We start from the raw sequence: 21,792 nt of genomic DNA, 5'->3' as shown, positions 1-21,792 counted from the left end.
CAATGAACCCGGGAAAGGTGGGCTCATAGAAACAGGTATGAACAAGGTAGCCGCCGTAGTGGTGCCGTCGACATTTGATACTGGTAACATAGTCATGGCCGACAACAGATCCAGCCATTCCTAGCAGGAAAGCAGTAAGTCTTAGAAGTAATATTTTTGAGTAAAGGAATAATATTGTTCAACGCGCAGCGTGATCGAAGTAATGTATTTAGTCAATAAATCGTTATAGAGGGTTACAAAGAGAGCAAAATAAACGCGGTAGAAAATAAAGAGGCTCACTCAGCCTTTACTTATCAAGAAGAGATCATTGCGGAGAGGAAACAATAAGTTTTTCATATAAGCAAAAGTCAGTCGAGGCCTTGCATGCCACCCAGATTCCAGAATCAACTAAGACGAATATGCAGTAGTCGCGGATAGAGAGTCTTGCAACGAAGGGCTGAAGCTCCCTTTCCAACACTCGCCTAGGCAAGATGACCGCAAGATACCTATCCATGTACGTCGTACCGAACATAGAACTTGGAATTGTAAAGCGAGGACCCTGTGAATTCCCTGTTTTGGTTAGATTTTGCCGTTTTCAGGATAGCCGCCCGATACGCCGTCTCCGTGCTTGAGAACTATTGTACCGGGCCCTCCTTTGGTTTCGCTGGTACAACTAGAATTCGAGTCCTATTGTAAGGTGTTTTGCACAATATCGAAGAAATTCCCTTTGTTGGCTTGCTCTTACTTGATTGTAGTTGAAGCTGGACTTACTCTCGGAATACCCCATCGTTCGTCGCAGGATGATACCCCACATATGCAACGCGCCCTACCGTAAGCGGCTGCTGACCAAGTGGTGTACTAAGCTAAGCCTGGGGTCCATCTGACTGCATACGCGCGGATGGGACTCGGAGCCACCGCCTTCATTAGAGATGTGGTATCCATTGCATCTGCAGCAGTATGATTGTTCGCAGCCTCACAGTAGATGATAAGGTTCGCACATGACTTGGACAGCATAGCCCATCCACAACTCTTATCTTCCAAGGCGCTATCATGCATGAACAGGTGTCGCTCACTAAGAGGGATCGCTTCTTGCGAAAATAGTTCCCTATCCCCATGGGGCGGGGGGTCGGCGCGGCAACACCTAAAGGCATCGTAGCTTCGTTGCAGGGATGGTGGCAAGGAAGGCAAGGAGTTGGAGTTGGCCAAGCTGCAGTACGCTTTCTAACTGGTTGCCTTTACCAACGCACGGACTCTGGATGAGGCTATCCAGCGTGATTCGTGGCATACACATAAGGGTTGTCCTCTGACAAAACTGGGGTGTGAGATGCCTGTTCCCCGCCCCCAGACCCAGCTCAAACCTACCGTATGGAGACGTGACACAGGTTGATAAGCGGTTTCTTTGTCAAATAACAGATCCCTGGCTATATCTTAATCGAACTGCCTAGAGTATTTACTGGTCTGTGATCCCTGTTTCTAGCCTCGAAAGCTCTACACCTCCCAGATGGCCGGTAACATTGCACTGTGCTTTTGTTGACTACTCCGGCCATGCCTCTTCTGGTATGACTTATCTACAGAGTCGGCTAACAGGCGAGGAGGTATCGAGGTTGCGCCATAGCCAAATCCAGCACAGTCACGAAAGCGCGACAGCCTCGCAGCGGCTGCCGGACTATATAAGATGATTCCACGCAATTTACAATTATCACACCTCTATTTACAAAAGTGCTCATGTACTCATCGACCTAATCTGTTTACTGTTTACGTACGCAAATGGACGATATTCCTCCTTCATATTCACACTTAGCCAGTCCCCGGCCAGCTCCGTCCTCGTCTCGGTATACAACGCCCGAGCAGAGCCCCGACTGCTCTTCCTTCCCCCTAGACGTGTCAGACATAACTCCTCGTTCTTCAATGGACGCATCGAGCTACAATTTTCTCTTGCAACAACTGGTCCCCCTGATAACAGATGAGGATGACTTTGTACGCCCCTTCCTTGAGAGGTTCCTCGAAAATCAAAGAAACGAGAAGATAGTTCAACGAAAATTACGGGAAGCAAAGGACCGAGCCGAAGAACAACTCGATAAGGAGCGAGTCCGGGCAGATGCAAGCGAGAGGGAACGGGATGCTGCAAGAGATGAGAATCGACAGCTCAATGAAATGGTACAAACTATACAAAATCAGCTTGCGGGCGAGGTAGCCAAGAAGGTCGAAATCCAAGATCAACTGAAGGATAGAGACAACCAACTCGCGGATGCGGCACACCAGATTTCAAATAAACAGGCAGCACTGATTGAGACCTTGGATCTTTACTCTCGGATGCAGGAAGAGAAGAACAAACTCCAGGGACGACTCGAACTCGTCGAGGAGGAACTCACCAAGAACCAAAAGAGCAGTGACAGACAGCTGGCAGACCTCTCTACGCTCCAGGGCCAGTTCAAGGAGGAGCAATCTCAGAGAAAGTCTGCCGAAGAACAATTATATGGAAAGAGCGATGAGCTGACGCAAATCAGAAACGAGCTCAACGAGGAGAAGCTGAAGAATGCGGAGCTGGAGACGAAATTAGACCTTGAAAGGAAAGAGGCCGTGGATACGTTGCGCTCCGAGACCAGCAGGCTCCAGACCCTTAACAACCAACTGGAAACTGAGCTTGCGGGGTTACGAGATGGATGCTCCGTCCTTGAGCGCCAAGTAAATGGCCTGGAGGAACAGCGTCGGGCGACTGCTGGGCAGATGGAAAGAGTGAACAAGGCTTTACGCGACCAGCAATCAAGAACAACAGGGCTACAGTCAACAATATCAAATTTAGAGCAAGAACGGAACCAGCTACACAGCCACCTTCAGCAGCTTCACACTGATCATAAGAAAATCGCAGATGCTAACACCGCGCTTCAACTCGCGAGAAATACCATTGAACAAGAAAAGCATACTCTTGAAGTGCGTTGCACTGTGTTGAATGCTGAACTCGCGAAGCTCAAGGCAACCATTGATCAGTTTGACAATGCCAGGGCGAAGCTTCCTTGCCGATTAGCAACGATGAAGCGCAGAAATTCCTCGCGCAATCTGTGAGTGTATTCAATTTTTATGTCCCTTGGGGCAGTTAGAAGCTGACAAGATACATAATAGTGCTGTGATTCAAAGGGGGCCAGTGACAATTCATTCAATACATCCTATGGTCAGAGCCTAATTAAGATAAAAGCCCGCAGTCACTCTGCTTCTCTGGAAGAACGTCTGTAAGGAGCTATTGTATGGTAATTGCAGTTTCGGGAGTTAGGGTTCGGTAGCTGGTTGTTTCTGCCTTACTTGACATATAATAAGAGAACATTTGGTTACTCTCTTCCATTCAAGACCCATCGCATCAGAAGCACTTTATTATAACAAAGTCTTACCTTGGGTAGAACAGCCAGGTACGTATACCTCACCACCAGCAGTATGCCAGAGTTCTAACAGTGGTGCCACCGCCATTTCTGTCCACCACAGTGTGTAGACACCGTACATAAGCATATGATCCCTCCGAGCCTCTCATCGGTCGGTGACTCCATGTCTTGAAGTACCCTTTTGGCTAAGATTCCAACCCGCTAAGTGGAAACCGCAATGTAAAATAGAGATGAGAGAAGTCACACTAGCAGGGCTGTTTGGTTGTCGCACAGTTTGTAAGCATGCATTCAAGGATTCCCTCCAGCGCGGATACAGTAAACTATAGTCCGTCCTACAATTCCAATCACAAGTCAACTATAATGAAATTCAAACCTGCAGTCGGTAAAAAGTCGATGGGAGATTGGAAGTCGAGACCGGAAGTCAATATTCAAGGGGGAATTGTAGTTGATGGAACTCATAGAAGTTAATGGTAGCCAATGGAGTTGTTGGAGGAAAGTCAATGGGCGTCACAAATGGAGGTCCAGATGCCGCACGCTGACACAAGAACTGCGATCATAATGTGTAGCGGCTGAGCCGAAACCACAGCTGCGCCCCAAATTATGGCTGTGGTTACCATTAAAAGAGCGACGAGATGGGAAGAGAAAAATCAGCTTGGTGTTGCAGCCAATTATGATTACCTACGTAGCGTAACAAGGAAGATACTCCATCTGGCACTTGGTGGGAATCTGGAGACTCGCTCCAGCGCAAAGGAGAAATAGCCTCTTAACTGATTACCCCAATCACCCAGTCATGCGCGACGCTCATCCCCCACTGCTCACCCATTCAGCCTCCTCTCTCTCTCCTTGCTCAACCGGTCGGGCGACTTCAGGGCGGCACTGCTCACCCACTAGAACAAGAAGGGCAATGGCCTTGGCGTCTGTAGCTTTTTGCTCGGTAGGTAGGTAAGCTACAGAGCACAGAGGAAGTAGGCTTCTCGCTCCTCTCCACTCGGTTATATGCATGCCCTGCAGGTGGCCAACCCAAGCCAAGGCACTCCGTCATCAGAAGCCGTACTATTAATTCGTTGACTGGGAGGCGCGGCCCTGTTGTACAGTTGTACGTCGCCTAGACAATAGGCGCGTGCTTGGAGAATTGGATATCGACAAATACCCACTAGTGAGAAGAATGGACACCTAGAGGGAACGCACAATACAGGCGGATAGGTTTTGGAAAGGGACCGAACCCCTGCCAAAGGGAACTATGACCTTCCAAGGGCTCTCGCTGGCTTCTTCGGTACTTCTTGCTTCTCTTATAAATCACCTATTTCATAAAAGAGGTAATGCGATTTTGGTGCGCGCGGGCTGGGAAGTTGAGCTATAGCGATAGTCAGTTCTCAGTTCCGGATTGACTAGCCAGCTTTAGAGATAGGTTCTCATGCGAGTGAAGATCAAAGCATCTAATCACATCGTGATCGACAACGAAACGACCAGCCCTCTATCTGAGTCCCCAGATGGGTTGCTTTGCCTCTCAGTGTATCTCAACAATCAGCTAGGCTACTAGACGTACGACATCTCTTCGGCTCGGGTTGGTGTATAGCAACTTGGATATTGCTCAAAGGTCAGGCCTGGATGACGCAATATGACGTGATTCAGTAACGGCAAGCCTATTTGATAAATCGGAAGTCGGTCGGGTCGAATGCAGCCGCCTGAGATAGACGCTGATGGCCGACGACTGATACACATTCTTGCGGTTCAGGAGGAGAGTTGGATAAAGGCGAGACCGTTGTTCTTCTGTAGTGTAATCTCTTCATGGCGGACGAGCTTAATAGAGATATGGTGACTCAAAGGAGGAAGCCAGGAAGTGGCAGTCATATCCGCCTGTCGTTTGGTAACAAACGAGTCAGTATGTATACAATTCCTACTCGTGACGTAATACTCTGAGACTCTGGATGGGAATTGCTTTCCTTTGAGGGTGGTGGAAGCATTGTCGGTTGGTTCTGCTCTGCCCGTAGGTGCTTGAGGGAGCTGTCTCTGGATTCTGACAACAGCAATTGAGCAAAGGAGAATATTATTCCTCGAGGCTAACAATGTCCCTGCTTACCATCTACCTATCTGCTCGTAGACGGGGATTGGTTGGGTGAATGGGTGGCTGGTCTGCCTTGACTCGCTCAGTACGCAACCAAGGTGACTGCTGTTTTCGGTTTCATGAGGAACAAACACGACAGAAAATATCTTCAAGGTGTTGGAACCTTCATTCCTTTGTTGATTCCTGTTTATTTCCGCATGTGAGTGAGAAAACTCTGCTTATTCGTGAAACATTATGAGGCCAGGCCCTTCTGGGCCCTAATCCGGACTTCCTTGTTTGGTGGTGGCGCTTTGCAATTCACAGCTCTTCACTCAGACCTTGGCGCATCATGGCAGATCTTGTGAATCGGTACCTGGCGCTAACGCAGTTTGGTATGAGCTCATGCAGGTATATCAGGTAGTTGCAGGTGCTTGTCAGGGCTGGTTTGCTTGTTCACAGTATCTCCATTATGGTGACTCGTCTGGTCCAGGTATAACACTGCCAAAACATTGGAGAATCACTCCTGCACACACTGCTGATTGTTGCTTGGGTCTTGACTGAGCATTTGGAAAAAATTATAAAGTTATCCCATTCTCCCTCTCCCAGACCTTCTCTTCCTCTCTTTTCACCCCTCTCGACTCCTTGACTCTTCGACTCTTCCTTCGTTTCCTCTTTTCATCCGTACTTGCTCTTCTTCCTCGACCCATTCAGTCAATCTCAACCTCACCAAGGCTTTGATCAGTGCATCTGGTCTTTTCTTCATCATGCCAGTCACGTCTATGTTGCTGGCAGCTGGCCAGGTGGCCATCCTTGGCGCCTCGGTCTCTGCTGCTCCTGAGATCAATTTCCCCTCTGGCTGTGATTCTGTTTGTCAGACGGCGTTCAACCAGGCCCACCCCATCGATGCTAGCTTCTGGGTCTCTCCTAATGTGACTGCCGAGCCCTTCTACCAGACTCCTAAGGACTTTGGCGGCTACAGCGTCGGTGACCTAGTCAAGTGGGAGGACATCAGTCCTGAAGATGTCTCGGGGCTGTGGTGGGTTCCCTCTGGCCTGGCCCTCTCTCGCTTCCTGTACGTGAGTGAGGACGTCGACGACAAGCCCCTCCCTGCTACTGCCTACGTCCTAATGCCCTACCACAACCCTCTCGGCGAGGACAAGCCTTTCCGCGTTGTTGTCTGGGCCCACGGCACCGCAGGGTTCATTCCCCAGTGCGCTCCCTCCAATGACAAGCGCCTCCAGTACCATTGGCAAGCCCCCTTCGCTCTTGCGGAGCAGGGATACATCGTTATTGCACCTGACTATGCGGGCCAGGGAACTCAGATCCCCCAGGGCTTCATGTACAACGCCGGTATCCCTCACGCCGCGGACGTCAGCAACGCTGTCAACGCTGCCCGTCAGGAATTCCCCGACCTCATGTCTCCCGAGTGGGTGGTCGCCGGCCACAGCGAAGGCGGCCTCACAGCCTGGCGTACCGCCCAGCGCGAAGCAGACAAGAAAAAGGCCATCGGCGGCTTCATCGGCGCCGTCGCCATCGCTCCCGCAATGGAAGTCATGACTCTCGTCCCCTGGGTCATCGAGAAAGCCAAGGGCGGTCCGTTGAACGATATCTACGTCCCCTTCATGCTCCGCTCCATCGCGCGGCTGTTCCCCTCCTTCGACCTCGCCAAGTACGCCACCAAGAAACTCATCGACCTCTCGACCCTCTCCACAAACGCCTGCCTGAACGTCGCCCTCCCCCTCCTGATGAACCTCACCCTGCCTGACATGTACCACAACAACGCAAACTTCACCTCCGCCCCTGAAGTACTCGAGTGGGACGAGAAGTACCAGGGTAAGGGCGCCTCCGAACTCGCCGGCCCGCTCCTCGTCCTCCACGGCGAAAAGGACTTCATCATTCCTCACTCCCACATCGAGACTATCTTCGACGAGCAGTGCGATGTGTTCCCTGATTCGCGGGCTCACTATACTCTCCTTCCTGGCCTTGACCATGACGGGGCGGTGCAGGCCTCTCACTGGAGCTGGTTTCCTTGGATCGCGGATCGCTTTAATGAGAAGGAGCTTGAGAAGGGATGTACCAAGGATCAGGTTTCTACTGCCACTGATCGCTTTTCTTCTGTTGAGCAGGCTTGGGTTTCTGGGGGGCAGATTCTCGCTGAGTAAGGTGTTGTTGGTTTTCTGGTCGGTTGCCTTGGGATGTCTTGACATGCGACCTGTGTTGGATTCGTTTGGGACTACCCAACTTCACCTACTCACGATTATCCTTGGGCCTTATACTCTTTTATCTTTTTCTTTTACGTAAAACTCGATGCTGCGTTTTCTCAATCTCGGTACCGGTGTACTAGAGTCTCGTCCATGGAGACGTTATTCACGGACTTGGCTAAAATGTGATACTCTAGGATTCATCCTGCATAGTAAATACGACCCCTCTGCCTCATCTTGTACAAGGAACTACTTGAAGACCTGGGAACACCAGGCTCGATCCGTATTCTCCGCGTCATCCTGTTCCATTTCACCTTCCTCTAAGCCCTTGAGATTTCGGATGTGTTGGCGTTGGTGTGGGCGCGAATTGCGAATAGGGCTAGGCGAGATAGACAGCGCTAGGAGTCTCAGTACGGCATTGTACGGGGATGTAAACACTAAGTGCAGAGCGCGACTTAGGATCTGTACGTACTAGACAATATAGACAGATTCTAAACATTCAAGGCCCCAGTAGATCACGTCGCTTACGGTTCTAACCCGTGTATGGATTGACTGCTATCTGTAGAGGCTCAGCCATCTGTCATTGAGGGGGGTTCGATTCCATTCCATCATAGAACGATCCGTCCATATCTGCGCTGGATATTATGTTGGCAGTGTGCTCAGTTGTTAAGTGGTCTTAGGACTAAGAGAGGAATCCACGTGTTTGATTGACTTATTCATTGAGAGATACCTAGGCGTCCGAGCCTCTCGCCTATCTCAAGATGGTCAGGGGAGAAAATAGAGAGGATGGCCTTCCTCCTAGGTACAACTTCCCGCGCTCAAAGCCCACATCCATCCCCTCTAGCCCATGGTAAATCTCCCATCTCCATCTCCATTCCCCTTTCAACTCCTCTCCACACCCTCTCTAACAAACTCTATTTAGCAATCATACCACTGACACAACCCTGTAGTCCCACAACAAGAATACCTCCCATTAATGCAGAGGCCACACCCCTGGCGCTTGGCGAGGTTCTCGAGCTGAACTGCCTCTTTGGGCGCTGCTTCGGCGGCTGGGGCGGCGAGGGCGGTTGCGAGGAGGGTGAGGAGGACGAGGGGGGCTTTCATTTTGGGATGAATTGGATTGGAGTTGAGAGGTCTGGTTTGGGTGTCGATTTAGGTAGTTTAGCTTGGGAGGACTGATGGCGTTAAGTTGGCTCTTCTTTATGCTTTGGAGGGGTAAAGGTGGGGACAAAGTCAATGGAGTGAGTAGGTACCTTGATGATTTCCAGTCAAGTTAGTACTTTTCTTGCTCTCCTGATGCAGTGGAGTCATTCATTCAGTCGAAGCCAACAGAAGACGAATTTATATCTATCGAACATAGCGTAAAGTCCATCGACGGCATACCGGCCCGCCGTCTTGTAGCATCATTATCCATGTAAGACAAACAGATATCCTCCGTGACAGTTTAGTCTATCCCCGCCTGTCAGCTTCGACTCATTGGGATGTGTATAAGGTGCAAGCACTTCAGGCCTCCGGGAGAGGGGTAGGGACCAAATCCCTGATTATCCTGCCTGAAGGATCCTCGCATGCAGATCTAGGAGCACGGATCGCACCGTGTCTTGCATTTGTGGGGGCGATATACTAGTATAGCTGCAGCTGCAGGGATATCTGAGCTAGGCGATGTGGGGTATTAACTATAGCCATTGAACTGGACTGCATGTCAGATCTGACTAGCCATATTGGAGACGGAACTAATATGCAGTGGTGGACTCCAGTTTAGTGGCTAGAGTATGTAGTTCAAGGCTCAGGACACCCCCCGCCGGCGCGTTCCATTTCCCGTTTCGGACGCCAGCCCTGGCGCAGCAGGAACGACGGGGCCAGTGAGCTCGCACTATCGCCGATATCCGACGTCGACTCTATCCTCTGCTTACACTCGTTTGGTGGAAGTTTTGTTGGTCAGCGAGCATGCAAATGTGCTTTTGTTTGGATACTTAGATCTCACAGCGAGAAATTTCCGTGGGCGGTAGCCAGCAAGGTTTCATTGAGCTATCACAGTCTTGATCGCTTTGAAGTCTCAAACAGAATCTCTTTGCTATCTGGAGCTCAAAAAGGACCAAGACCCAGCATCGTCCGTCATCAGGACAATGGCCAATTTCACCAAGCAATCTTAGCAATAGCCCCATTCGGCCAGCGTCTGGCAGCGTACTTTCTCGCTTCATCAAGGAACAACAGCCCGATTCCAAACGCAACAGGGAGAAAGAAGTGCTCGACAGGAACAGTCGTCGTATCGATGGCGCCATGCAGGTCAGGGATGTAACAGACTAGCAGAACCATTTAGCTCACTCTACTTCATTATTTTCCAGCTTATTGGTTCGTATGTAAAATAAGTCGGAAAAACTCACAAATAAAAACAACCCCCAACGCAAACCCCATAGCCGGGAACAGGAGGATATTCTGCGTCTCCTTATTGAAGATCGGTGGCTGTTGAAAGATACTTAACCGCCTGGTGCGCACGCCAAGCAGATTGAAGAATTGCATGAAGACAAGGTTGACGAAGTAGATTGAGGATGCCTCGTTCGCCACTTGCGTTACGTAGTCGGGGTCGTATTGGGGTGGCCAAGAGCCGTAGTGCAGGACCATGGCGCTAAAGGGGATGCCTCGTCTCTGTGTGTTTGCGTCTCAGTTGAGACTGGTTGTGATGGGGTTGTCTAGGGAGATGGTGCGTACTTGCATATGCCAAAACGCCATAACGTACGACAGGAAACATTCATATAGTCCGATAAAGAGGTATGCGTGACCGAGGAGCCGGGTGTTGACGAGACGGTCTTTCTTGGGGTTACGCGGTGGGCGGAGGAGGAGGTCGGATTCGGGCTTTTCGTAGGCGAGGGTTATTGCGCCGGCGCAGTCGGTGAGACAGCTGGCTTCGTTAGCTTCTGTTCGTTTTGTTGAGGGACTAGAAGCGGGTTCCTATTGTACCAAATGATGATCATGAGAAAGGAAGAGAGGATTTGAGGTATTCCTAGGACGACGTTCGTGACAACGGGCCCTGGCTTGTTAGAATTGAGTCCTAGTTGATTTCAAGGAGACGTACATAGCTCACTGAAGCTTCCGGCTGGAAGCAAGTAGATTACTGTCTTCTTCAGATTATCTGTATCCCGTCAGTACTCTCCAAACTCCAGAAATGTGAGGAGTGTGTAATCACCATAAACCAACTGTCCAGATCTCACAGCCTCCACGATCGCAGAGAACGAATCAAGAAGAACAATATCGGCAGCCTCAATCGCAATATCAGACCCGCTTCCCAGGGCGACACCGACGTCCGCTGCCTTCAGGGACGGAGCGTCGTTCACACCATCACCGGTCATGGCAACAATGTTGTCTCTGGCCTTGAACTCTTTCACGATGCGGAGCTTCTGCTCGGGTGTTGTCCGCGCGAAGACGATCTCATCGTAGGCACATAGTTTGTCGAAGTCTGCGTCGGTGAGATCTGATAGCTCGGGTCCGCTGATGACAATCGCGGTGGTTGATCCTGGTGCCTTGATGGCTGCTTTGTCGGTGTGGCCTAGAGCCTTGATGTCATCAATTAGGTCGTGGGGAGTCCTGATGATACCGCACTCGATTGCGATTGCTTGGGCAGTGAGCTTGTAGTCGCCGGTCACCATCATGATTCGAATGGACGCTTTGCGGAGAGTATCGATTACACCGGGGATTTCGTCCCTCTAGAGGGAAGTTAGCTACCAGTATGAGAATTCGAAAAATGGAATTGGAGCACATACCGGAGGGTCAATAAGACCGACAATTCCTACAAAAGTAAGACCGTCATGTGCCGCTCCAAGAACTCTCTTCTCATCTTGGGCAACGTCAATCCAGTCGCTATCGACTAGATTCTGGGCCATGAGAATGACGCGCTTGCCCTTGGCCGACCAGCGGTCCTTGACGATTTCGATTCTATTGCGGTCGCCATCTGACATTACCTCAGTCTCTCCATTCCTATTGATGGCGTATGCACACTTTGAGAGCAGCATATCTGGCGCCCCTTTGATGAACAGGTATCTAGGTAGTCGCGGATCAGTTATCAGTCATTACAAACGCGAATTTAGGATCTGACTTACCCAGCCCCCTGGTTAATATGCCTTACTACGCGAACCATGAACTTATTCTTACTATTAAATGGAATCTCGAATGTCTTCTTCCATTGCACACGAAGCTCGCTGACCGGTCCGAGCGACTGAGATAGCCGAAGAATGGCCTGGTCAGTGGGGTCACCGAAGATCTTCATGGCGTGCACGGGGCGATCCATCGTCGAGGCGTCGAACTCAGCCGCGTTGCAAAGGCCTCCGACTTCCCGAATCAGGTTGACTGATTTGTTGGGAACGTCCTGTGTCATGCGTTGCTTTGCATCCTCCTGGGCGTATTCTTCGCCTCCGGAGAAGCAGTCGGTTACGAACATCTCATTCTTCAATTGTTCTTAGCAGTCACCTGAGATTTATCTAAGATATTTGGATACATACCTTGGTCAGTGTCCCTGTCTTGTCTGAACAGATCACCGAGACAGCTCCTAGAGTTTCCACCGTTGCCAGAGACTTGCAGAGAACCTTGTTCTTTTTCATGATGTTGGCAGAGATGGTGAGGCCCATGGAGATGGCGATTGGAAGGCCCTCGGGAATGAAAGCAATGCCAACGCTTACGCAACTGACGATGAGAGTCGGGACATCAATGAAATCAGGGTGATCCCTGCGCAAATAAGCGGCCCTACATGGTCAAAGTCAATAAGGGACTTCTCCGACCACGACCAAGAAAACGCACGTACCAGACGATAACGATAACTAGAACAAAAGTGACAACGAGCGAGATAATGATAAGAACAAATCGGAAAATCTCCTTCTGCATTGGAGTGAAATCACTTCGTCGCTTGTTGGACAGACTAGCGATACGGCCAAACACCGTGAGGTCGCCCGTGGCCACAACGGTTCCCAAGGCAGCTCCAGAAACGCAGTATGTACCCTGCAATCCGACGTTGTTTGTTTCAAGGAAGTTCTGGTTCGTAGATTCAACGGTTCCATGAATAGGCTCGGACTCGCCTGGAAAGTTCAGCTCAGCAGCGAACACAAAGCGCTAGAAATGGGAAGGTATTCCTGTTGCCACTTACCAGTCAAAATCGACCTATCAAACTTAACATCGGACGAAGTCTGAATAAACCGTACATCAGCCGGTAGCTTATTCCCCTGTTTGATCTGGATCACATCACCAGGAACCAGGTCAACGGCACTAATGAAAGCCGGGCTCCCGTTGCGAACAGCAATACACTGATCGGGAAGCATGGTCGTAATAGACGCCATAACTTGTGACGAAGACCAATCCTGCCAACCGTTGAAAGCAGCCTGAATGGCCCAGACCGCAACGAGGACAATAGCCAGCGCCAGGTTCGCCTCTGCAGGTGGGCTTCCGAGCGGCTTCCACGCGATGAACACCAGCACACCACCTCCGAGAAGGATACTACCGAACCCGCCGAAGATGTAGCCCATCAATGTCCGGAACCATTTTGAAGGTGGTGGGCTAGGCTGGTTCTTGCCATACTGGCTGATGAGACGGCCGACTTGTCCGGTCTGTAAGCCCTGTGCGGAAGTCGAGAGACGGGTTTGCAGTTCCTCGACGGAGAGGAGGTGGTAGTCGAGCTCGGCAAGTCCTGTAATAGAGCGTCAGCACTGTTATTCTATCGAAAACCGTGAAAGATTTCACACCTGCAATCTGCTCCCGTTCCTGCTTATTGCTGTCACTGGGCTGCTTGGAGCCGTGATCGAACTTATCATCGACCTTGAAGGACCTAGAACAGGGATCATTAGACGCGTTGGAGAACTCATCGGGAAGCAAGGGACTCACAGGGTGCGGTATGTGATGGGAAGCAAATTCTCCGGTGCAACAACCCGGCCACGTGCGCTGTGCACAGAAGCAGTCGAGTTCCGACGCGAGGTTGGTCTCATCTGATGATGGATTTCATCCTCGGCGATTCGAGCACGAGTTCTGCCCTTGTCGTCGCCCATGGCTGAGGAGTTGTGCAGAGAGCTGGGAGCAATTCGCACGGGGACAAAGGGAAAGAAGAAAGAAGATCAGAAGATAAGCAATAAGACAACATGTTTGTACTGAATGCGTGTGCTCTTTATAGGATGGATGTAGTCATAATAACAGAAAGAATCAAGTACAGCGGTGGTGTTGAGGCGGAGTTGGAGAGAGTGAAACTGAAGACATTGGGAGTGGTTGAGAAAATGGCTCAGTCCACAGCGCAAATTATCTCAGCCAACCACCACCATGCGCAATTATCACTCACTACTCTGACAGCGGCTTCATCTCGCATGGCCTGGGTCTCCAGAATGACAGGATTCGATTGAAACCGTAGAAAGATGAAACGGGGCCAATTAGGCTGCTGTATTACTGTATATACCCATTAAACTAATGTAAGTATGCGAACGCTATTTCCCCCGAAGCTCCTGCTAAATCAACTTTTCCTAGACTGATGGCTATCAGCACTCTTTTCAGCAACCCTGCTCTTCACTACGAGCACTGCCACTCGCCGCCGCCGCCTCCTCCTCCTCATCCTTCTTCAACATCTGACAGAACCTGCTTCTCTCCCGAATCCAGTACCCCTTCCACAGCAGCACATACGGAATCGGCAGACAAGCAATACTAACAAATCCAACAAGTGAGGTCGCCCACCCAACCCCGATCGTCTCATACATTGGTTTCGCCGCAACTGGAAGCGCCGCCCCGAGCATACTACGCGTAATCACAGAAGCAGCCAGTGCACTCGCCGAGTAGATCTTGTAAGCGTCCGTCACGTATATCGACAGCGAGGTGAAGATCGATTGGTATCCGTAGCCGAAGAAAAGGCCTGATATCACAGGCACCAACCAGTGGACTGTCGACTTTGCGGTCCATCCGAGCCAGAACAACGACGCGGAGAGCGTGACACTGCCAATGCAGGCAATGGGGAGACGATGGAATTCAGGGTTGAAAGGGAGGAACCATGTTTCATTGCAGGAGAGGGCGGCCTCGTACTTGGAGTCCCAGTATATAGCCGTGAGAGCAGTGGACGCGGCGCCGAGTCCAACTGTAAAATTAGTTAGGATGGGTCGAGAGAGGAAGATATTATAAACGTACCTGGAAGGAATGCAAGGGACGTGATCTTGATGCTGAACCCGTACACCTCTGGGAAGATGATGGGGTAGGCCTGAAAGTAGAAAAAGACAAGAGCGTAGACAAACGCGAGGTATATCGACGTGAACAGAATGATCGGTTCGAAAACCAGCATGTACAGCGGTCGTAGGAATATGGTTTTCAGGTCTGTATTCTGTTTTGATAAGGGCGGCGTGACGACATTCCCAGTCTCCTTGCTTAGCTTCGCAGCTTCACGCTTAAGTATTGCCGGGCCGAACGTCTCTATTGTTGGATTGAGTAAGTATTGAGTACTTTTGTTGCTCAAGGGTACCTACCCGGTAAGAAGACGAGGCCGACCAACGTTAGGCCGGCAAATATTAAATCGATCCAAAAAGTCCATCTCCAACCATGTTCCGACGCGAATCCGGATATTATAGGTCCCACTATGGGTCCGAAACTTGCTGCCTTCTTACAGTCAGTGGAATGCGCACAGGGCCAATCAAAGATATCACTCACCGCGCCAAAACATGCCATTGCCCTTCCCCTTGCCCGGTCCTTGAAGATATCCGCATATACTCCGCCGATAACGGTCTGTGGAGAAGCCCCCATACACCCACAGACGAAGCGGAAGAATAGAAGAGAGGACCAATTGGGAGCAAGCGAACACGCCAGAGTAAACAGGAAAAAGAATATGAAGGTATATAGAATGACAGGACGGCGCCCAACAGTTTCACTCAGTGGGCTCCATATCAAAGGCCCAACAACGTATCCCAGCAGGAAAATACCAGTAGGCAGACTGCGCTGGCTGTCATCCGTCATCTCGAACTTCTCCATGATATAAGGAACAGCATTGCTCGGGAGGGATGAGGCGATCCCGCTGTTCATGACGGATAGCAGTGCAAAGCAGAAAACATAGAGCTTCTTGTAAAACGGCCAATTGTACGGGCTTTTCTTCGGACAATCTTCGAACGTGATCACCCTTGGGGTAGGAGTGGGCGGAGGTGTAGGGCTGGCCAAGGCAGTGACTTGGTGCGTCGGTTGTGAGGCATCTTTGGTTTCTAAGCAACGTTAGTATGTATGAAAGACCGAGGTTGAAATAACGTACTCGAGACTGCACTAATCTGTGCGGGCTTCTCCAGCCGGTGTACTTGGCATCTCTTGTCGTTCTCCATCGTGGTGGTGGTTAATTATTGCTGCTACTGTTAACCCGGCCGGCCGTCGATTTTAAGTATGAAGCATCAATTTCCCTCATCTTCGACGAATTTTGCGCCTTGACTCATAAAAACGTATTCGACCTATCCAGACACATGCAGATTGCCATCTTGTTTTCCATTGCTGTTTGTTCTCCCAATAGAATTGCTCATAGATCAAGATTGCGGCACTAGAGTCGGCCCCGGTCCCGGCCCCGATCGGCACCGACCATAGGGCTCGGCCAGCTCCCCCAAAAGACCGACTCGGCCCAGGTCAAAGACGGCCACGCAGGCGGCGGTCAGTCGGAAAATTGGGACGCGATGCAGTTTGATATGCACCTTGAAGCCCTGTGACCAAGGCATATATTGTCTGTTGGGGTCTGGCCCAGGGATCTAGAAACAGAGCAGTTGCGCTGTCCTCTGGAGAATGCACATCCCTCCACGAAGGGAAGTGATTGACAGCATACGACAATGCCCTCATATCTCATCATTGTGTCAAGGCGGTGTCAGGCGCGGCAAAGATCTGGCAGGAAGTCGAAGATATCCGTTTGACCTTCCTCAAACAAGTCAAAGGAATCCGCGATTGGTGCAGTCAGATTCCAGTTTGGGATATCATATCCCAGTAGCCTGGGCAAAACAGGTTCAGGTCTGGGCTCTGCCGACGAAGAAGCGGTCAGGTCAGTCTCTTTGTCGACGGGTAGGAGTGGGTTTTCCTCTGAGGTGTCTGGTGTGCCCGTGGAGTTGAAATCCCACCTAGGCACGCTGTTGGCCTCGGGCCTTGCCGGTACTGCAACGCCTGGCTGAGTATTACCGTCGCTACTACATAGATCCTGCTCTGCGAGAAGCGCCCCGGCGTAGTTGACGAATATCTGGACTGTCCTATGGATGTCGGGGTAAGGTGGCTGTTTGAGGTACTCCAGGATCTGTCGGACACGCTGGAGGACTAAACGCCGGTTGATCAGCGTAGGGTGCCATCGAGCTACCCGAATTGCAAAGGTTGCTGGGCTGCGTCAGTGTTGCTCCGAACTAAGATACAAAAGTACTCACTGATAAAGGCAATGGTAAGAGCTGGATACGTCGGCGCCCAAATCAATTGACACCTGTACGCTGATTCCGTCACCAACAGCGTCAGTTGGCTCTCGATCACTTCAACCAGTGATTTCCAGAGGCCAAGGACAGCGTCCGGCTCTAGGCCTTGAGCACCTTCTGGTGTCTGCTGTAGTTTCTGTATTCTGGCTATGGCGGCGCATAGTGTAAACACCTAGACTACGTTAGCAGCGGCTTTCACAGTATATGGACATAACTACCTTGGCATAATTCAGCATCAACTTCAAAGATGACCGTTGAAACGCACCCGGATGGAAAGCGTTTCCTGCTACAGTCAGTCATTGTATGAGTAGTAAATTAGACAACTCACGATGGTGTAGTTCGTCCCATTCCTCCCACCACTGTTGGAGCTTCCGCATAATTGTTGGTAGTTCAGTCGTTATAATCGGAGCCGCTGCGGAGCTCTCAATAACCTGCCGACCTCTTGTGCGGATTTGATGGTATTCAATAATCGAGACCGTCCGCAAGTCACAGTGAAGTGAAAGCGGGTAGTCAAGGAATTTCCGAAGCTTCGAGATATCAACATCTCCCAGTCGTGACTTCCGTCCCGTTCCACTAGCAACATCCAGTTCCAGCGTAGATGATATAAGCCATGTCCGCAACTGCCACACAAGCTGGCGATCCTCCATGGTCGCAGAGAGGTAGCTCCTCGGCGCAGCGCTGTGGGCCAACAAGGTATCCAGCGACTTCTCCAGGCCTAGATCCAGTGCCGTGCGCAGGATGAGCGCTGTCGAAAACCAAGTCTTTTCCGAATATGCCGCAAGAAGAATCATTCCCTGGACGGTCTCCAGCTTGGTGGGCTTAGCGAAGAATGAATCCTCCGCTAACCGTTGCGCTTCATCCTGAAGCACCCGCTGCAAGTGCATATCCCCACGGTGATCAGGAGCAGCACGGCTTGCTAGGTATATGATCACAGTGAAACAGAATAGTGATCGCGAGCGGATCGAGTCGAAGGTGTCTCGGACGGGATCAAACAGGGGTATGAAGTTCTTGCTGCAGTTCATAAACCTGAAGAAATCAGTTTCTGCGGTTTCAAACAGCAGGGCTCTTTGTTTACCTTTCGTAAATGCACCGAGCATCCTCTTCGCTGATAATGCCCCGCGAGATGATGTCGCCCCTAGTATCAGCGACATCAGACTCCCCCAGGAACATCGGCGAGCTTTCCCTCAGGTTCACAGACATTGAATGCATGACCGACTGCGGCGCAATCATATCCTGTGGGCTAAACTGATGCAGCTCGATATTCTCGAGGTGGCTAGTCGACACAGACCTATTGCTCGCAGGGCTGGTGGCAGATGCCGTACTGAAAGCATTCCGTTGATGGCTATAGTGGTCAGAGTACTCAATCTGTTTTTGAGGGGAGGGCAAAGAATGCTTACCCAACTGTGTTCCTCGCATGCCCCCTCCTCTCCGATGGGCGTGGTCTGTTGATAGTGTCCAGAATACACTCGTGCTCGTATCCGGCGGCACGACAACGCGAGCATGGCATATGAGTGCGGGCATCGCAGCGCACCTTCTGTTGCCTGCATCTTCTGCAGCTCTTGAATAATTTTCCAGTCATTTTGATACTGACGGCCTGTCCCTTGCAGATGAACTCGTGGCTCGGAGGAATGCGCAAGGTCGGGGCCGACTGACCGCCTCCAAGACATATCACCGAGATAAGCCCGAGCCCCCCCTCAGGCACCATTAAACATAACTACCTGCTAAGTTATTGCTTGGGCGGTGATCTGGTTCTCGGGCGCTTTACGCTTAAAAGGGCGCTTGGAGGATTCCAGACAGCATTGACTTGTGGATACTGTTTCGTATGTTTTGACATATGCACAATGCAACAGCGTGGAATGAAACTCTATATATATTTGCGTAGGACCTCTTGGGCTTTGGTCAGATTGTCCATATCTGTCCATACTCCGTCTTACCTCGCTCGCTTATCTGTAGGAATCTCGGGATTCAGATTTTCTCAGAGGCTTCTGGTCAGTTAGTCTACAAGTCTATCAACAAAGCGATCCATACTAATGACATGTACAGGCTCGGTGACAGGGAGGCGGAGCGAGCAGAAAGAAAAAGCCATGGTGAATATCAGCCAAAAATATTTGATGTTACGCATAGCACATCCGATATGGTGTAACGGCTAACATCGTGGTTTTTCAAGTTCTCCTTGATCATCACAGCTCGGGGTTCGATTCCCCGTATCGGAGTTCTTTTTTGCCTCGTCTTTTTTGCCCCTCTTCCATTTGCTCGTGAATTGTAACAAGAGTGGAAGCTCCCTTGATTCTCTTAATAAAAATTTTTTAATTACAGACAATAAGATAATAATGCGGGCAGGACTTTCAAGTCTTTCCCTGTATCTGCATACCTTGCATTGCGTGGCAGCGGCTCCTCTGCGTCCACTCTGGCGGCCACCTGCAGTACACTCTATGGTCCAAGAGCTAGCACTCGCTCATTATTCAATTGCATCATCTATCTGCTCTTGCTTTCGCTATCAAGGTAAGAATAGAGACTGTTTGGTCATTCTTGATTTCTGCAAGTTCAATTCCTGGAATCAGATTCAAATGAAACGCCTTATTTATATCACCGTAATGCCAGAGGGCGGGTGACTTGGCCAATCGAGGAGGAAACTCCACCGAAAAGCGGCGCATCTCAGAGCAATTAATCGTTCTTTTGGGTGTAGTATAGACGACTGCGTCATGGTTATTCCGAAGATGGACATCAGCGCAAATGCAATCAGTAGCGGTATATTAGCAGGACATGCTCGGCGTCGTCAGACAAAGCCATTGTATTTTCGACTGTGAGATGCAGGGATATTTGTCGTTTCATCTCTTCCGCGTTACCGTAACGTTTTCGTTCAAGAAACTGAAATTCTCCTAGGTTTCCGTCTGCAGTGGCCCAGTGTAAAGGGGTTTGTTTGTCCATGCCAATCGGTGAATCGACCACCAACAGCGACGCCTGCCCAGCTGCATGATACACTATGAAGCGTTATATCTCTGCGCAAGCTGGAGAGGGAGCCGACGGACCAGACAGGTGGTGAACGGCGAAGCCACCTGCATCCGCAGTAAAAGCGCCACAACGGCTTCATGTCCATTCTCTGCCCCGTGAAACATAGAAGAGTGTATCCGTATCTCTTCGTCGCAGGTACGGCAGCACCTCTGTCCAAGGGTACCTGGGTGGCAGCTACACGACCTCGAAACGCAGCAAGACTGTATGGAGAGGCGTATTCCTGGGCCGGATTCTTTCGTCCTTGTTTAGCCCACGGCCAACAGCAGGATTGTAAATTCAAGATTTCCATAGATGGCTGCGGCGTGATGCAGAGAGGAAATAGAAAAAAGCTTGAATGAGACTGCTGGAATCTTGAAAAGTCAGTGGACCTTATAAACATTGACAATTCCCGACGCGGGACATTTCGCTCAAGCTCAAGGGTAGGAGAGCTCTGGTATCTAGATACAAAACTTCTCTGATATCATCATTGCTCGCGTCGGCGAGTCTGCATAAGGATTAAGGACTTAAAGTATCAACTTGATATCCGAGTCCGATCCACCTAGTCCTATCAGATCATGGCGGGTTGATTCCGACGCGCGAAGCTGTTGGTCCACTTTGGCTGCCAACTTGCCGGTAAACTCGTAATCCGTATAGTAGAGTGTAGTCCTATCTTCGAAGGCCAGCTCTAGAACTCCTCGGCGGGCAGCGTCCCTGAGGGTAGGCTGGGGCCGCGAGGTTCCGACGGGATATTTGGTGCTCGGAGCACATGTACAACCATGTGCAAAACCAGCTTCACCGTTTCATACTCTTCTCTTAGTTCTCAGCCCAACCGCCAGAAGCTAGTGGTGTCCACCCATCGTTATCTTGAGTATTCGGATCAACACGCGGGTCAGCTAGGAGAACTTTGACAATATCCATGTCGTTAGATAGCCCAGTAGCCCAAGATTAGTGGTGTTCTCCCATCGTTATCTTGAGTATTTGGATAAAACACGCGTGTCAGCTAGGAGAGCTTTGACAATATCCATGTTGTTTTGGCCAGTAGCCCAAGTTAGTGGTGTCCACCCATTCTTATCTTGAGTATTTGGATCAACACGCGGGTCAGCCAGGAGAACTTTAACAACATCCACGTTGCTAGATAGCCCAGTAGCGCAGAATAGTGGTGTTCTCCCACCATTATCCTCAGTATTTGGATCAACACGCGGGTCAGCCAGGAGAACTCTGACAATATCCATGTTGTTATGGTCAGCAGCCCAGGATAGTGGTGTCCTCCCGTACACATCCTGAGCATTTGGATCAACACGCTGATCAGCAAGTAGCAGCGTGGTAACTTCCTTAGCGCCTTTCTCCGCTGCCAATAACAGTGGTGTCCTTTTGTGTTTATTTCTAATATCTGGGCTAACACGCGTGTCGGCGAGTAGAAGTTTGACAATTTCCTCCCAGTTGTTCTCTGCCGCCCAATGTAGTGGGGTTCGGCCATCTTTGTCTTTATCATTTGGCGAAAATCCATTTTCCAGAAGAAAAGCAAACAATATCTCGTCGCCAAGCTCTGCAATATATGAAATAGCAGGTCTTCTGTTCGAAAACTTGAAGTCCCGTCTGAGGAATTTCCGACCATTCACACTGTTGATATATTGGGTGTGTATATCAAGAAATTTGCTTTCCCGTGGCTTCTGAATCGCACAAAACTTCAAGATGGCCTGCACAGCTTCCTTGTTTTCCATGGCAAGAGCTGCAAAAAGTGGGAGTCCATATCTCTCGCCTTCTTGTTTGAGCAAGGATGTATCGAGCGGCAAAGC

The 21,792-nt window shown here is 50.3% G+C and overlaps 7 protein-coding genes and 1 non-coding gene across 8 annotated transcripts; 4 read left to right on the top strand and 4 right to left on the bottom strand.

Annotated features, from left to right (window-relative positions):
• Positions 1-1,746: 1,746 nt before the first annotated feature.
• BDV17DRAFT_290479 (uncharacterized protein) lies at positions 1,747-3,042 on the top strand (the record flags this gene model as incomplete). Its single annotated transcript, XM_073761923.1, has 1 exon — positions 1,747-3,042. The coding sequence occupies one exon, from the start codon at positions 1,747-1,749 to the stop codon at positions 3,040-3,042; it is 1,296 nt and encodes a 431-aa protein (XP_073616609.1).
• Positions 3,043-5,416: 2,374 nt separating this feature from the next.
• Positions 5,417-7,952, top strand: BDV17DRAFT_297959 (alpha/beta hydrolase family protein; the record flags this gene model as incomplete). The annotated part of the gene is made up of 2 exons (XM_073763593.1): positions 5,417-5,447; positions 6,187-7,952. The coding sequence occupies 2 exons, from the start codon at positions 5,417-5,419 to the stop codon at positions 7,554-7,556; spliced, it is 1,401 nt and encodes a 466-aa protein (XP_073616608.1). The 3' UTR covers positions 7,557-7,952.
• Positions 7,953-9,033: 1,081 nt separating this feature from the next.
• BDV17DRAFT_297957 (cation-translocating P-type ATPase) lies at positions 9,034-13,555 on the bottom strand (the record flags this gene model as incomplete). The annotated part of the gene is made up of 13 exons (XM_073763592.1): positions 9,034-9,895; positions 9,977-10,238; positions 10,302-10,491; positions 10,551-10,620; positions 10,666-10,722; positions 10,777-11,293; positions 11,351-11,627; positions 11,687-12,030; positions 12,086-12,326; positions 12,385-12,655; positions 12,724-13,260; positions 13,316-13,398; positions 13,455-13,555. The coding sequence occupies 13 exons, from the start codon at positions 13,553-13,555 to the stop codon at positions 9,729-9,731; spliced, it is 3,117 nt and encodes a 1,038-aa protein (XP_073616607.1). The 3' UTR covers positions 9,034-9,728.
• Positions 13,556-13,627: 72 nt separating this feature from the next.
• On the bottom strand, positions 13,628-15,898 carry BDV17DRAFT_297954 (MFS transporter; the record flags this gene model as incomplete). Its single annotated transcript, XM_073763591.1, has 5 exons — positions 13,628-14,679; positions 14,730-15,008; positions 15,062-15,191; positions 15,243-15,751; positions 15,832-15,898. The coding sequence occupies 5 exons, from the start codon at positions 15,896-15,898 to the stop codon at positions 14,105-14,107; spliced, it is 1,560 nt and encodes a 519-aa protein (XP_073616606.1). The 3' UTR covers positions 13,628-14,104.
• A 118-nt stretch (positions 15,899-16,016) lies between these two features.
• Positions 16,017-18,654, bottom strand: BDV17DRAFT_55380 (Zn(II)2Cys6 transcription factor). Its single transcript, XM_073764770.1, has 6 exons — positions 18,403-18,654; positions 18,081-18,347; positions 17,334-18,031; positions 17,224-17,288; positions 16,964-17,177; positions 16,017-16,916 (listed from the first exon to the last, which is right to left on the bottom strand). Exons 1-6 carry the CDS (start codon positions 18,582-18,584, stop codon positions 16,423-16,425), a joined length of 1,920 nt encoding a protein of 639 aa, XP_073616605.1. The 5' UTR covers positions 18,585-18,654; the 3' UTR covers positions 16,017-16,422.
• Positions 18,655-19,133: 479 nt separating this feature from the next.
• BDV17DRAFT_t70 lies at positions 19,134-19,218 on the top strand. The gene has a single exon. It is a non-coding gene; the product is annotated as a tRNA-Glu (tRNA).
• Positions 19,219-19,223: 5 nt separating this feature from the next.
• BDV17DRAFT_55351 (uncharacterized protein) lies at positions 19,224-19,741 on the top strand. Its single transcript, XM_073764769.1, has one exon. The coding sequence runs from the start codon at positions 19,336-19,338 to the stop codon at positions 19,615-19,617; it is 282 nt and encodes a 93-aa protein (XP_073616604.1). The 5' UTR covers positions 19,224-19,335; the 3' UTR covers positions 19,618-19,741.
• BDV17DRAFT_55350 (uncharacterized protein) lies at positions 19,742-20,720 on the bottom strand. Its single transcript, XM_073764768.1, has one exon. It carries the CDS (start codon positions 20,394-20,396, stop codon positions 19,866-19,868), a length of 531 nt encoding a protein of 176 aa, XP_073616603.1. The 5' UTR covers positions 20,397-20,720; the 3' UTR covers positions 19,742-19,865.
• Positions 20,721-21,792: the final 1,072 nt, after the last annotated feature.

Source organism: Aspergillus undulatus, assembly GCF_047715775.1.
Source record: "Aspergillus undulatus strain CBS 261.88 unplaced genomic scaffold BDV17scaffold_18, whole genome shotgun sequence".
NCBI lineage: Eukaryota > Fungi > Ascomycota > Eurotiomycetes > Eurotiales > Aspergillaceae > Aspergillus > Aspergillus undulatus.
Note: the sequence above shows the minus strand (reverse complement) of the source record. Positions and strands in the feature narration are given on the sequence as shown.